The 15,862-nt window shown below is 31.4% G+C and overlaps 2 protein-coding genes across 3 annotated transcripts; both read left to right on the forward strand.

Annotated features, from left to right (window-relative positions):
* The first annotated feature begins 1,369 nt into the window (after positions 1–1,369).
* LOC101265779 (rac-like GTP-binding protein 5) lies at positions 1,370–6,681 on the forward strand. The gene is made up of 8 exons (XM_004230992.5): positions 1,370–1,705; positions 1,884–2,074; positions 3,602–3,689; positions 3,781–3,890; positions 4,448–4,511; positions 5,869–5,933; positions 6,058–6,123; positions 6,206–6,681. Exons 2-8 carry the CDS (start codon positions 1,976–1,978, stop codon positions 6,308–6,310), a joined length of 597 nt encoding a protein of 198 aa, XP_004231040.1. The 5' UTR covers positions 1,370–1,705; positions 1,884–1,975; the 3' UTR covers positions 6,311–6,681.
* A 4,621-nt stretch (positions 6,682–11,302) lies between these two features.
* On the forward strand, positions 11,303–15,347 carry LOC101265487 (protein kinase STUNTED). Of its 2 annotated transcripts, XM_026028889.2 has the most exons (11): positions 11,303–11,753; positions 11,909–12,217; positions 12,308–12,381; positions 12,514–12,632; positions 12,723–12,838; positions 12,922–13,488; positions 13,565–13,813; positions 13,883–14,040; positions 14,134–14,361; positions 14,441–14,590; positions 14,858–15,347. In XM_026028889.2, exons 2-11 carry the CDS (start codon positions 12,064–12,066, stop codon positions 15,110–15,112), a joined length of 2,070 nt encoding a protein of 689 aa, XP_025884674.1. In that variant the 5' UTR covers positions 11,303–11,753; positions 11,909–12,063; the 3' UTR covers positions 15,113–15,347. The 2 variants fall into 2 exon arrangements, with proteins under 2 accessions (XP_025884674.1, XP_010315381.1); XM_010317079.4 differs by having other exon boundaries at positions 11,386–12,217.
* The last annotated feature ends 515 nt before the right edge of the window (positions 15,348–15,862 follow it).

The raw sequence follows: 15,862 nt of genomic DNA on the forward strand, positions 1-15,862 counted from the left end.
ACAAACTATAAATGGGATATCGTGCATTAATTACTGCTACTATTTTGCACTTCACATAAATGTTTTAATATGTGAATAAATATATGTGCTAACCTTATTTTGAGAAGCTACTTTTACTTTTGAGAGAAAAATTGCACACAATTTATTTTACATCTTCCTCAAAATTATACGCATCGATATAGAAGTAAATTTAAAATTTCACTTTTAAGTGAGAAAATAAAATTCTTTAGTCCTCCTCTTTTCCTTTCGATTAGGAAAATTGAGTTGGTTTATTTTGTCTTTTTATTTACGTAATTTTTTGTTTTTATTGATAATTATGTTGAGACAGAGAAAATTATCTGATTAAAAGGAGTGACATACGTAATTTTCAATACATAAATTCCAATTTAACTATATAAAATGGAAATGCAAAAAGATCCTATACATGGAGGGTTACTATATGTATATTTTATTTTATTTTTTGACAAATATACTCTCTTACATACCAGAAAAGAGAATATATATATATACTGAAAATCATCTAAAAATCAACTGTGTGAAAAATTATTTACTTAAAACAAGTGACAAAATTAGAACTTTTATTTAAAAAAAAGAAAAGAAAAAATACACGAAAATTTTAAAAAACTCGATCATAAATAAACCCTTTCGTTTGTAACTCAACCAACACTTGTTCAATAGTATATTTGGGGTGTTGGTGGTTCAATTTGAATCGATTATTAATTAAAACTAAAATCAAATAATTTAATAGGTTTTTTTGTATTTTAAAAATCAAACTAAATTAAATAAAAATCATAATCATTGATTTGATTATTATTGGATTGACTCGGTTTTTCTTATTTTCTTAATTTGAAAGTAATAAATTTTGTAAGGACATACGTATCTCGATAGACACAACCACATAGTACATGAACAAGCCACGTGAAAACTTTTGTCATTTCAATTAAGCAATACTATAAGTATTATTACACGAACAAAATGATTTAATTAAGAAAAATGTGACTATCTTATGTGTGGTAGGATAGATAAAGACTAAAACAATAAATGTTGATGGACTTGGACTCAATATTATACTAGTTGGTGTAAAATTTACGTATTCTTGAGAAAATGATAAAGTTAAAGAATTAAGTTAATTAAAATTTAACAAAATAGTTATATTTTATTTACGAATGATATATAAATAATTATAAAATTTATATATCTAATTTATCAGTTCAATTTGATTATTTTCGTTGTTATTTTTAGTACATCCAAAATCAAACTAAACAATATCGAGTTTCAAAATTTAAAAAATTGTAATTTGATTTAGTTTTTTAATCATAACCATAACCTAAGTACATCTATAAAAGCATAAACTTCAGTAGTTATAACTAATTATAATTAACCTATATTATCTTCATACCAAATGAGTCTATTTAAATAGGGAATTATTTCAAATAAATTTTGGTCCGAGAAAATTGAAAAATAAAACTAATTGCCCAAAAAAAAAAAGAGAAAGGGATGTTTGGTTATGTGGCAATAAAAGATAGGTTCATATAAGTGGCATCTCAAAGCGAAAAATAGCTGGCTCGAAGCTGTCTTTTTTATTTACACAAACCCAAAAAAAGAAAAAAAAAATTCAGCCTTTTCTTCATTTTCCATTTCTGCTATCTTTCTCTGCTCATATCCATTAAACTTTACTCCATTCATCATTTGTATTGTGATAAAGGTGGGTCTTTTAATTTCAATGAATGTGGCTGTTGAGTTAGGTCTTGTGTTGTTTTCATCATTCTATGCTTATAGGGTTTACACTAACAGTTTAGGGGTTTTGGGTTCTTGAAATTGCTACTATTTTAAGTTTAACGGACTGTATTCTTTTAACTAACAACTTTTGGGTTGAAGAGTAGGTGGAGGAAAGAACACAGATAGAGAAAGATTTTGAGCAAATAAAAGAACAAGTTGAGGGAGTTGCTGAGAAGGGCGAATTGGGTTTGGAAGAATGAGTGCTTCTAGGTTTATAAAGTGTGTTACCGTGGGCGATGGAGCTGTGGGTAAAACTTGTCTTCTCATTTCGTATACCAGCAACACTTTTCCCACTGTGAGTACTTCATTAACTCTTTCTGTATCTCTCTTATGAATTTTCTCAAACAGTTGTTGGGCATTTTGTTTTAAGTTTATTCGATTGGGATACATGCTTCTCTACCCTGTTGAGTTTTGCTTGTATTAGACCAAATGGGGCTCTTGCTTGTGGTATCCGGTTAAATAGTGGGGCTGTTTTAGTTTTACTTCCAATTACCACAAAGAATGGACCTTTTTGGGTATTTTTAAGGGGAAAAGAAATGTTTTTTCTGGGATGTTGAGTAGAGTTAATTGTTCTTATTGCTGATTAATCATTTTCATTTCTCATCTAGCTTGTCTTGTCTTGAGTAGTTTTCTAAATTTTGAGAGGATTTGAGGTGAAGGACGTGAGAATCGTTCTCCACTTTCTCTATTTGTGGATAGACATTTTTGTTCTAGGACGTTGGTGATAACTAAAACAACAAATATGTTCATTTAGTCTTTCTAGTGGGCCTTCCCCGGTTCTAGTTTGAATCAGCAAAGGCTGTGGCGCAGGCAGGGTTTTTCGAAAGTGGTGTACAAGGAAAAAAACATAGCACAACAACTAATTAGGGAAGAAGCAACATCCTTTCAATACATACAAATAGGTTTTGTCACCAAAGTTTACTAATGCTATTTTGGAGTAACTGGTTCGACGTATTGTTAACTACCAATAGGCAATGGTTTGAACCTAGACACGTACCATTCTGTATTGAAGCTCAAAAACTTTTAAAACTCTTACAAATGAGGCCACGGCGATTAGAACATGTGATATTTGTGTTGAAAACTAAGGCATCTGACCAAATGAGCTGCTTAGCTCTGTGGCAAGTGCTGTTATTTACTCTATTTGTCCTTCAATTTTGTTCTTTCTCTTAATTATATTATATATTACATAAAATTTTCTGCTGAAGTGGTGTCACGTGACAACTCTTAGCCTAACTTAATTCCGCCCTGGGCAAAGGAACTTCCGAATTATTATTTCTTAATGACACATTTTTACAGTGAGTAGAATTTTGAATGACTGCAAATGGCTGTCCCTAGTTGTGTCAGATAATTAGTGATGTATTACCGTCTCTCTTTTCGGGGCACGGATTTGGGGAATTAAGAAATCTATGAGTGGTGTAGCCAAGGTAAGATAAAAGGAAACTACCTCGGGACTATTGGTGAACTCAGGCTTATAGGCGTAATGTCAAGTTGGTTGAAAAACCAATAAAATGTTGTCTTCCATGTATTTGTGTGCATCATGGATTGCCGGCATAAATGATCTCTCTCTTTTCCTTAAAGCTAAAAGGGTATGGGAACAAAATATGGACTGAAAAAAAGAAGTCTTTAGAACTCTCAGGGAAGATGGTATACAAGCTCATCTTAGCTATACGTATACATGCTCTTTGTTGAATAGCTCTGGTTCTAAGTTAGATATTGTTTTCTTTTCTCATTGAAATTATCACTTTTATAAGTTCTAATTCATTTTATTAGACTATTGGGTGCACTTTTCACATTTGGTAACTGTCTGCTGTGTTGCAAACAGGATTATGTCCCAACTGTATTTGACAATTTTAGTGCAAATGTGGTTGTCGATGGGAGCACTGTTAATCTGGGGCTCTGGGATACTGCAGGTAAAAGTTTTACCACATCGGTAGTTTTATTTTCCTTTTTGTACCTTTTATGTGTGGAACATATTGATTCCTCTACTTTATAATTGAACAGGTCAGGAGGATTACAATAGATTAAGACCTTTGAGCTATCGTGGGGCTGATGTATTTATACTGGCATTTTCTCTCATTAGCAAGGCGAGCTATGAAAATGTCTCCAAAAAGGTGAGTTCCTTCTCTTGTATTCTCTGTCTCACTTTTTCTTGGGTTGTACTAGGTCAGGGAAAAGGTGATACCTATAGTTGTAAATCTGTATTGGTAGAAAATATAGAGAACTTCTAAAAGTTATTAATTTTTTATTTTGTAAATTATTGGGCATGAGATGAACTTAAATGGAAATAGATGGTCAATGAGGATTCATGTTGAAGGCTTCAACTTATTAAGGACTGAGGCGTAATTGTCGTAGAACTTAGTCAGGGAAATGAACTAGAATGTGGGAAGATTAATGAGACCGACACTCATTAAGTGAAGTGAATGTGGCAGGATTAATGATTCCTGTCGGTCTCATTAATTTGAACAAGTTCGTTAAACATTGGCTTGCTGGTATTTACTTTAAATACTTGTACTAGATGCATGGTAAAATACCAACCAACCAGTATTTCCATTGTTGTCGATATGGGATTTCTAGCCAAAATTAGTAAAAGTTGAAATGAGTAAAATATATGGTTGGTGATATTCCGCAATTGCTAATACTTATTTCGTTTCTTGCTACTGAATTTCAGTGGATTCCTGAATTGAGGCATTATGCTCCTGGAGTTCCAATTATTCTTGTTGGAACAAAGCTAGGTTAGCATCTCCTATTTAATCTTGTTTGATTGTTTGGCTAATCTTTCTTATTATTGCTAGTTTCTTCCAGTAATCTGTCAGTGTCTTAACAAACAGCTGATAAGTATTATTATGTGATTTCATATCAACTACTTTAGCTCATCTTGTTCTTATGGATAAGACCATTCCAAAAGTTATGACGCAGTTTATTCATGTACAGGAAGGCATAACCGAAGTGATAAATGCTGCTATTTACCTGCTGAACCATGAAACTAAATCATCTCAATCAATAGAGCGCTGATTGAACATAAACTTGTAGGACACCGCAACCTTGAATTTCAGCAACAACATACCCAGTGCTGTCCCACACAGTGGGGTTTGGGGAGGGTAGTGTGTATGCTAACCTTATGTCTACCTTAAAGGTGGTGTAGAGAGGCTGTTTCCAATAGACCCCCAGCTCAAGACAGACTAGGAAAATGCATAATGGAGGTACAATAGACAATAGATAGTAAGTAACTTGTGGCCCACCACAACCTTGAATTTCGGATGCCTTTTAAACTGGAACCAACTCTCTGAAGAAGTACTTATGTTGTCGCAGAGAAAAATGTGAGTTTGGTATGGTTAGGCAGAGAGAAAATTTGGTTCATACAACTAGAAGTCTTGGATCTCAGCTATAATCACTCTCAATAACTCTAATTGTTATGTGGTCCAACTGCCAGAAAGTCTGTTTGAGAAGTGACCTATTGCAGATTGAGATTTGAGATAGATAAAAATGTTAAGTTTTGGTTTAAAGTTTCATGTCTCATTTAAATAAATGCTGCAGATGCAAATTTATGCAGTTTTACATGGCCTAGCTAGCCTAACTTTTGAAAATAGTCATCTGGGGAAGTCACTAATCACATTACTTTGAGTCTAAATTAGAATTGGAATGTGCATCTTCAAATTTTAAGGCCAAAAACTATTCTAAATAGTAGAAAACACATTGCCTGGATTTTGAAATTGGAAGTTATTAATGAACTTAAAACATATTAGTTTACTGTAATCTATCGCTGAAATTCAAATGTACTACTGTTGAACTTAAAAGTTCACAAAATATTCTAAACCTAAGCGTGAAGGATATATCTTCTTGACGTTACATTCAAGGACATCTTTTCTTACATCCAAATACATAAAGAACTTTGTGTGGTTTCTATCCTTCTAATTTGCAGCTAAAATGTACGTTCCTTTTCTGGAAAGTTTTAATTTGAATTCTCTTTCCCCGGAAGTTCAGTTTACACGAGTCTAATTGCTTTTTTCCATTGCCTCCTTTAACTTTCTTCTCATGTATTTCCATGTTCTTTAGTCTAATACTGTTATACTGTTGATGTGTTTCCATTAGATCTCCGAGAGGATAAGCAATTCTTTGTGGACCATCCAGGTGCTGTTCCACTTAGCACTGCTCAGGTATACTACCTTCAATGTGTTTTGAATAACAACTGTACATTCGGTGTTTTCAGTTTCTGGATTAAAAAATTTATGTGGCCCCTTAGCCCTCTAGCAGAACCTTAAATTCCTGCTTATTTTTAAGGGTGAGGAGCTGAGAAAGTCGATTGGTGCTGCTGCTTACATTGAATGTAGTGCAAAAACTCAACAGGTGCTTTTCTGATTCAAAGATGACTATATGCTTAAGTTTTCAAGTTATCTTGTTTTACATATTTCAATTGCCAAAATTGCAGAACATTAAGGCTGTTTTTGATGCGGCCATTAAGGTGGTCCTACAACCACCCAAGCAAAAGAAGAAGAAGAAGAGAAAGGGTCAGAAAGCCTGCTCTATCTTGTGATTGCTAAAAGCATTAGCTGAAGGAAGGAGATGTAGATTGTTTATCAACGTCTTCCAAGTTCAAAAAATGCACAACATAAGGTTCAGTACTGTTAGTCTTGACTGACTATAACTGGAAAGCATCAAACCTGCAGTTGTCCGTTTGATTATAGGCCGAGATGTATATTTGTGATCCGAAGTATGGTTTAGGGGTGTACGAATGTGCAAAAATCATCTCAGTTCGTTTTAAATATGTATAATCTATTATGTAACACTAGTATGATGATTTTTCGTCTTTGCGTCTGCTAAATGTTGTTGTGTAATGTGCCTGAACATACTGATTTAGATTGTCCAACAAGTTGATTTGCTATTGTCATTGTTTTGAAACATAAAGATGGTGCTGCTGCATTTTATGATTTTCTGATGGAAACTATTAGGTCACATTGGCTTGTATTATTAGTTAGAAGTTGGAAATGCATGTCATAGTTGCAGGGTTGGTCAACTTATACTGATCATTTTTCAACTTATAATGTTACGAGAGTGCGTATAGTATTTTTGAAACAATTTTTTTTACCTCTACGAGATAGGATAGGATAACGTGTGTGTTTGTTGTTGCTGGCACAAGACAGATGTGTTAAATCCGTGCGAAACTTTAGTTAATTAAAGCTGCAAGTTAAACAATCGATAATATATATGATAATACAAATTATAGAGATTAGGTAAGATCTGTAAGTATAATTAGGTAAATAAATAGACAGATAGGCTCCTCGGTCCTCACATCATAAAAATTGGGTCAAAATTTGAAAAAAAAAATCTGCCAATAATACATATGCATGTCCCCTGTAAAAAAATCTACTATGAAAGTGATTGCTGCTTTTTAAAATATGTGGGCCTGTATCCTAATGGGCCACTCGTTGTGGGCCTTTACCCAAATCTTTTCCATTCATGTTAGAAGGCCTATGGATCTTCAATTTAAATTTTCTCCAATAACAGGTAATGAGGTGGGGAATATATGTTCTAATTTAATAAGAGAATTAAATATTGTGCATATGAAACTAAGATATTATTTCTATTCGATGTTAAAAAGATTATGCAAAGAAGACACGTGTCATAGTTCATCAGCTTATTATAAAATATTGAATGTAAATAAGTTTGTTTATCAGATGACAAATTGCTAAAAACGACGACCTATCTTTTTTTTCAAGTGTTGTTATTTTTCCTTTAATTGATAATAAAGAATAAATTCAATCAATAATATTCTGAAGCAGTGCTTTGTAATAATTCATATTTCTGAATGAAAGATTTGTCATATAGAAGATAAATGGATGGTTATTCTTTGAGTTGGATCTCTTTATATTCTTTCCATTTTTCTATAGTTTTAGCATAAAATGAATAAATAGTATTTTAGATATTATTCCATTGGCCTTTATAATTTTAAGGGTTGTTGGGGGTGGGGGTTGGGATATTGATGGGAAAAGTTACAAACATGTGCTAATGCTCATACTGTGTGATCGTCGGTGGCACTATTATTGTGAATTTATTTTTGTGATACGATTTGGGACAGAATAAGACATGTCACCAAAGTTTTTTCTTCTTCTTATAGTTTCTTTTATTTTTTCATTTTGTGTCGGAAGCACATATTAAAGTCAATTAATTTTGAATTGTACGGGTTTATTTTAGAGTGACACTCTTAATAAAAAAAATTTCAGACATCAAATTCGATACCTCTGATTAAGGGTAAAACAATCCCACCACTCCACTAAAATCCATAGGTAAGGGACTCCTTACTGCTCTAATGTTTTCTATCATATGTTTGTGTCATTTCATAGCCTTACAAATTGACTTGTGTCGAGAAGTTCTATTTAGGTACATGTAGCGCTTTAAGTTATGAATTCAATAGGTTAAATAATTTTAGCTTAAGTATTTCTATATATGGTAGTATATATATATATATATATATATATATATATATTAGTTTTTAGCATTTAATATCACTGTCCTACTATCAGAAATTCATAAAACTTAAATTTATATAAGCTTCGGAGGCAACTCTATTTTTATGTTTGAAATTCGAAATTTTTGATTAAGAATTAAGAAGGATTCCTTTTTACGTGAGCTTACTATTTATATATTAAGACAATTTAAAGTTAAAAATTCTTGAATTTTTCACTATCCTACGATAACTCTTTGGCGGTATGTTTCCTGAAGACCTTAATACTTTTTATCTAACATGAAATAATTACCATTTATTTATTTGAAAATAAAGTCATATATTTAAATTATACTTTGAAATAGTGTGAATCATCAATTTTTGAACTAACCATGAATACATGAACGATTAATACCTACTGATGAAAGGAGGAGATATGCCATGTGTAAATTAAATTACGTGAAGGAAGTTCTTGTTTCTAGTAGACGTAAAAGGCAATCCTACCTTTTATTTAATAATAATTGGAAGTTTATTAATAAAAACATATGAAAAAAGTCGAAAGACATTTAATATTTAGTATATATATAAAAATATAATTTTAACAATATATTTAATTTTTGGCAAAGAAAATTTAAAATTTAAAATATATTTATTAAAAAAAAATATTTTCTTTCATATCAAACATATTTTAAACGTTCACCTTATCTAATTCCACTCATAAAAAAAATTACGAATGATTTCGCTTTCTTATTTTTTTTTGGAGAAAGATGATTTAAACTTTATAATATATGATAAAGTCCAACATTTGTTGCCACGTTCTGGCTATGAGTATTTTGCTTTATTTCTTTTTTCTTCCTTTTTTTTGATAATTAATGGAAGCTTGCACATGTAAGATATAAGATATTTTAGTAGCCGTGACCATGACATATTAAAACCGTCCGTTTTTTTAAAAAAATTCTTAACGAGAGGTTTTAGTTATTTGAAGATTGTAAATTGAAATTTAAAAAGAAGAGAGAAAAGAATTTTTAATTCGCTTTTCACGGGAACGTTAAGTGATATTTTTTCGCATGAAATTCTTAGTATGTATTGATACTTTTTCTTTTTATATTGAAGATTTAGTTTAGTGATTAAGAGAATACAAAAATTTCTAAAAACTACGTGCTTTAGCCTAGCTAGCTAAGAATATCAATTCGAATCATAAGTACGAGTCAAGAGAATCAAACCTTGATTGTCCATATAAAAAACACTACAAATAGAAATATCTTTTTAGTTTTTATTCTAATATTTAATACACGTTTATAAAAAAAAATCCAGAGGAATATGCAGTTCTCTTTTAATAACTTGGTTACTACTCTCTTTGACATTTTTAAATAATAATAATAAAAAATATTTATATATTATACATATTCTCAATTTATTTAGACAGTTAATATTTTTAAAAAAATATAAAACTTTTTTAGTGAGTAAAATAATTTTAAAATTTTATTCATTGGTAAGAGTAAAATATGAACTCACGTTAATTATTTTCTTAAATATGTGGTAGTAAAAAAATGTACAAGTAACCGATGGAGTATAATGAAAAGATATTGGCTATTAATTAATGGACAAAAATAGTTACACTTGTCCATTTCATTTTCCTTTAAAAATTAAACTAAACCTTTCAAAAACTTTCTAATTATAGTTTGACATCTCATATTAACAATAAAATAGAAACAAACAATGATATGAGGTAGCCAGAGTTTGACGTTTTTGACGGCATATATGAAGCAATAATTTGTCATTATAGATTATAATTTAATTATGTAAGTATTAAATTTCATTATAATCATGCTTATCTTTTCAGTAAGCACCTTTTTGTTCTGTTTGAAGAGCTGCTAAAAAGGTAATAAATTTCTCACTGGCAGTCAAATTTGATTTAGTCATAATTAAAGTAAAACATGATAACCTCCCAAAGTTGACCAAAATAATCCAATATTCCAAAGGCTGTTTCTCTCCCTTTTACTTATTTTTGACCATTAAAAACTTATTTTAAATGTCTCCAAACCATTCGATATTTTTTAGTATTATCAAATAAGTTTTAGTAAAATTTATGTATATACGAAGTTGCCTGTAGATTTAAACGAGTTTAACTGTTTATTGACTTTAAAAAAAAGTTCAATTCATCCATTTGAACCATCAAAGGATGACAAGTAGTGCTTTTTTAAAAAATAAAATAAAATGTAGTACTCCATAAGGGAACTTTGAACTATCGACTAGATTAGCCACGGACATAAATACTTTTATTATTTTTTATATTCTTTTTAACTTATACATTTAGTAAAAAATAAAAAGTTGCTACACACAAATATATATTATCATATCAATTTAAAGATGATTCATTTTAAGGACAATTCAAATTATTTATCAAAAGTACCTTAACCTCAAAATTGAAATTTAAATTCTTTTTTTATTCAAAATTTAACATCAAAATAACACTTAGATCAAACTCCACTTTTCAGAGATTATTGTTCATTTTGGAAATAATTGAAGGTTGAAGAAAAGTACTATAATACAACAACAATAACAATAAGAAAAATGCAAAGAGCATACAACTTTTAATTAGAAAAGAATGTTCGAAATAATATTTCAAAGTTAAAGTAAAATCCTTAATTATAATTTGTTATTTACAAGTTTAATTAGCACTTGTTAGTTACAGTGGTTCCTAGAGGACAATTCATACAATTTTTTCAAAATTACCTTAACCTCAAAATGAGATTTAATGTGTTACCATGAAATATTTTTATCTTTTTTCCCCATAATTCAACACCAAAATAACACTAGATCAAACTCCAATTTTCAAAAATTATTGTTCATTTTGGAAATAAACTTTTTTTGCAAATTTTAAAATGAAACATGACCAATTACCTGTTAAATTATTCAAATTTCAAAAACAAATATCTAAAAAGAAAAATTTGAAATTTAAAATCGGTCACAAATGAAATATGTTTCAGTATGTTTTGAAAATATGATCGTTGTCGTAACGTTGCGGCAAGCTATTAACTCAACCAACAATATAGTAAGGCCGCTGGAGTTTTCTTAGCCCTATTTGTCGGTGGTTAGCAGAATATCAATATTTTCACCGCGACTTACCTGCATGATTTTATGAACAGAACCCAACAATATTATATATATATAAATAAAAAAACAATCTTAATTTTTAACCTCTGTTTTTTCAAATACGTTGTTTAATGTTAATCTCTGTTTTTATCCCTCTTTCCCGGCAATTCTTTATTCCTTACCCTTCCTTCCATCTTCACTATACTACCTAGGATTTTAGGTATCAAATTCCAAAAATAAATTCTCTGTTTTTTTTTTCCTTTTTTCTAAAATATAATATTTTTTAAAAAATTATTGAATTTCAAGAATGCCCATTTGCTGAAGTAAGCTTTATTGTCAGCAAAGCACCTACCTTTGGCATGTATTTGTTTGTTTGTTAGTTCAAACAAGTTTGTATATAATCTTGGTGGCTTTTCTTTCTTTTTTCCAATGGCTTTAGGTAATTCCCTTTTTTCCAATGGATTGATATAATATTGATTATTGGTCATTGTGGGTGTTTATGAAAATCTCCATTTTTATTCTTTAGAATTCAAGATTTGGATTTCTTGTTGTACCTGTTAATTGCTTTTTTTTTTCTTGTTTTTGACTATTCAGATCAAGGCATAAATTCTGGACTAGTGTTTTGTAAAGCACTTCATTTGTCTTGTCAGCTGGAGCATTCCCTTTTTGCAAAATGAAAAAGCATTAAATTCATATGATTGGAGAAAAAAAAAGAAATCTTTTTGGTTGTTAAATTTTAGGAAGAGAAGATGATATTTGCAAAGATATTAGAATCAGAACAGAGAAATGTTATTGTGGGAATCCGATTTGATGGACATATTAGAGAGTTGTTGAATTGGGCTATTGTAAAAGTTGCAGAACCTGGAGATAGAGTAATTGCTCTACATGTTTGTCGAAATGCCGGTACGAAAATTGAATTGAATTTTGCTCTGTTTTTTAAAAACTAACTGTGCTGTTTTTGTCTTGACATTGTAACTTTTAATCATTATTCAGAATCAATTGCAAACGTTAAATCATCGTTGGACACTTATCTTTATGATTACGATGGCTTGTGTAATAAAAAGCAGGTTCTTTTTTTTTTTCCTTCCTAGTGACAGATACAATTCAACTTTCTTTAAATGGTTTGTTGTCTTTTAGGAAAATAAAGAAAAAGTGCCGATTTTGATTGACGTGGGTTGTCTTTGTTTGTGAAATTTCAGGTTGATCTTATTTCTTTGGTGACAGAAGGAAGTTCTATTAGAAGAGTTTTGGTGAGGGAAGCAAAGAACCATGATGCATTAGCTGTAATAGTAGGAAATTGCAAGCATAGTACTCTTGGGTAAGTAAAAGCTATATACTAGCCCGACTAATTCAGATTTTCAGTTCATATATATCTTGCTAATTATATTTTGAAAGCGGACTTGTATAGGGGCTGGACCTCAATTGCTAAATATTGTGCGAAGAAGCTGCCTACCACTACTGAAGTTATGGCAGTTGACAATGGGAAAGTTTTGTTTAGAAGAACCTCTACTTCCCAACTCAAAGGTACTTCAAGATTGCTTGCACATTTGAGCTAAAAAAATAATAGTCATAACAAAATTGAATATTTGTTCTGTTCTTGATGACAGGTTCTTTTAGTGATCCAAAACCAAGTCTTTATCTAGAAAGAATTTCTACTTCAAAGGATTGCGAGTCTGAATTTGGTGAATCGGAGATATCCGAATTTGGAAGGTTCAGTTGTGAAGTGACTAGAACTTTGGAGAGATGGACAAATGGTACACACAACATAAAAGAGGAAAATACAAGTACTTCAGGAAAACACAAGAAAGGTTCTCTTTCACTAGGTTCAATTTCTCTTCCTACCGAAGATTGTGCTGCTGTTACTACTAATACTCCTGGTTGGCCCCTTTTACAAACTACGAGTTCGTTGAATGAACCTGCTAAAGTAAAAAGAAAGATGTCGGTAGTGCAGTGGGTGATGACCTTGCCAAACCGATCTATGTTAGATAGTCCTAAATCAAATTCTTCTCCGAAAGAGAACCAAAATGCTTTTGGAATGGAAAATAGTTACTCCCTCATGGATTTCATCGAAAAGGAAAGTGCATCAGTTGGTAGCCAGCTGATAAAAGATTATTTTGGCTGCAAATGGTTTAGCTATGATGTTATAAGATCATCGACTTCTAACTTCTCCTCGGGTTGGTTTCTCTAGCTCTTTGTCTACAACATATTCTCTTTTCAGCCTTGCTTCTTTAACATTGAAAATTTGTGCAGAGAAGTTGATCGGCAAAGGTGGGGAAAACAGTGTGTACAAAGCGGTTCTTCCTGATGGAAAATCAGTGGCGGTGAAGGTTTTGAATTCATCAGATGAAGCAAGGAAGAATTTCAGGCAGGAAATGGACATTATGACCAGAGTGGAGCACAAGAATATTGCTCATGTACTTGGAATTTGCATACAGGATTCTGATCTGATATCTGTTTACGATTTTCATTCAAAAGGGAATTTAGAAGAAAATATACATGGTAAGCTGCAAACCAAAGAATATATTCTATACATAAAACCACGAGTTAATTCGTTAATTTGGAATGCAGGAAGAACTAAATCAGTATTGCCATGGGAAAGAAGATTCAGAATAGCGGTTGGAACCGCAGAAGCTTTAAATTACCTACACAATGAATGTCGAAGGCCCGTTATTCACAGAGATGTGAAGTCATCAAACATTCTTCTGAATGATGATTTTGAACCACAGGTGTGCTTTTAGATAAATCGGTGATTATCTTATGATTGATTTGATATTATGAGTAGATAGAAGTTAAACTGGTTGGATAATTCTTGTTTGCAGCTATCCGATTTTGGGTTAGCGATATGGGGACCCACAAAGGCGTCGTTCTTGACTCATAGTGATGTGGTAGGAACATTTGGTTATCTAGCACCAGAGTATTTTATGTATGGGAAAGTTAGCGATAAGATTGATGTCTACTCCTTTGGAGTGGTTTTGCTGGAACTATTATCAGGGAGAAAAGCTATTGGCTTTGAGACTCCCAGTGGTCAAGAAAGTTTGGTTATGTGGGTAAGCATCATCTCTACTTTGACATGAATTACTACTTCCATTCATCCGAAATTTTTAAAAATTAATTATTACTTTCCAGGCAAAACCTAAGTTAGAAAGCAGGAATTACAATGCCATTCTGGATGAGAACTTGAATGTAAATATTGAAGATGATCAAGTCCAAAGAATGATTCTTGCAGCAAGACTCTGTCTTACACAGGCAGCACGACTACGTCCTAACATAAGCCAGGTAACTATAACAACATTTACTTTGCAATATAATCTCATTATAACTCTTGGTTTTCGTATTTAACTCTGCATGAGATATACGATATTTGTGAAAAATCAAACGTTATGGGAGAAGCTATGCACTTTTAAATGAGATAGAATGTAGGATAAGAATACATTATGCCATCTATACATCTATGTTGCTTGGACCTTCCAAAAACACATCTGCACCTATGTCGGATCCTATATATTATTGTTTTATAACTCAAGCATGTTGTTATTTACGTAGATCCTAAAGATGCTGAAGGGGGAGAAAGATGGGAATGAAGAAGTAATTGCTAGAAACAACAATACGGAAGAATATAATGATGATGAAGTATATCCAGATTCAAGTGCAGAGTCTCATTTAAGTCTTGCATTTCTTGATGTTAATTATGATAATTCGACATGTTTCAGCAGTAGTCAAGACCAAAGTAGTCCTCTTTCATCAGTAGATGAATATTTGAGAAAAAGATGGAGTAGATCATCAAGCTCTGAATATTAGTAGCTTTTAATTAATTTACAATGTGATTTGTACAGTTGAAAAAAAAAAAAAAAGCACCCATTGTTGAGGTGATTAGATGTAGAAGGTACCAGAAAACTTTGTGATAATAGCACAAAGTTTGTCAACCCCACAGAGATTTTGCAATTCTGTGGATCAGATTTGAAATTTGAGTGTGAGAAAATATTGTGTTTGTAATAAAGTTGTTTGGTATTTTATTCTTTTGCTTTTTGAGATAGTTTAACTTTGCTGGAGGAGATTTTTTAAACTTTCACAAGTTAATCAGATTACGTGGCATTTTATAATGTATTGTATTATAATATAGTGCGTGTTGTGTTGTATTATGTTATGTTATATTGTATTGTTTTAATAAATATAATATTTTATTGTTTTTCATCGTAACATAGTCATGAGGTAGAGCGATTATAGAGAGGTAAATAGAAGATAAAATAAGATTAGTAATGTTCGCAACAAATTTTTATAGTCGCTGAAAATTAACTGCAAGCAAAATAAATAAAAGAAAAATGTAATTTTATTGATGAATCATGTGAGTACAATTCTGTTGTTCTCTTGTTTCTTCTCTCCTAAGTTTTTCCGTGATTCGAGGGCCTTCCATAGCGTATTTTTCGAATGTAGGATGATGTAGACCTCCTTGAGACGTATTTGATCTCCGAGAACGTCGGGAAGCGCTTTGTTTTTCCAAGTTGATCTCCGGGAAGAATTCCGTTGATTACTCCTTCGAAGAGCTATGTC

Source organism: Solanum lycopersicum, chromosome 1, assembly GCF_036512215.1.
Source record: "Solanum lycopersicum chromosome 1, SLM_r2.1".
Classification (NCBI taxonomy): Eukaryota; Viridiplantae; Streptophyta; class Magnoliopsida; order Solanales; family Solanaceae; genus Solanum; species Solanum lycopersicum.

Bases quoted from the DNA above. Each gene is read 5' to 3' on its own strand.
- LOC101265779 (XM_004230992.5), top strand. From the start codon at position 1,976: ATGAGTGCTTCTAGGTTTATAAAGTGTGTTACCGTGGGCGATGGAGCT. The intron at 3,891-4,447 runs GTGAGTTCCTTC...ACTGAATTTCAG, and splicing joins ATGAAAATGTCTCCAAAAAG to TGGATTCCTGAATTGAGGCA. The intron at 4,512-5,868 runs GTTAGCATCTCC...TGTTTCCATTAG, and splicing joins TCTTGTTGGAACAAAGCTAG to ATCTCCGAGAGGATAAGCAA.
- LOC101265487 (XM_026028889.2), top strand. From the start codon at position 12,064: ATGATATTTGCAAAGATATTAGAATCAGAACAGAGAAATGTTATTGTG. The intron at 12,382-12,513 runs GTTCTTTTTTTT...GTGAAATTTCAG, and splicing joins GCTTGTGTAATAAAAAGCAG to GTTGATCTTATTTCTTTGGT. The intron at 12,839-12,921 runs GTACTTCAAGAT...TCTTGATGACAG, and splicing joins CTCTACTTCCCAACTCAAAG to GTTCTTTTAGTGATCCAAAA.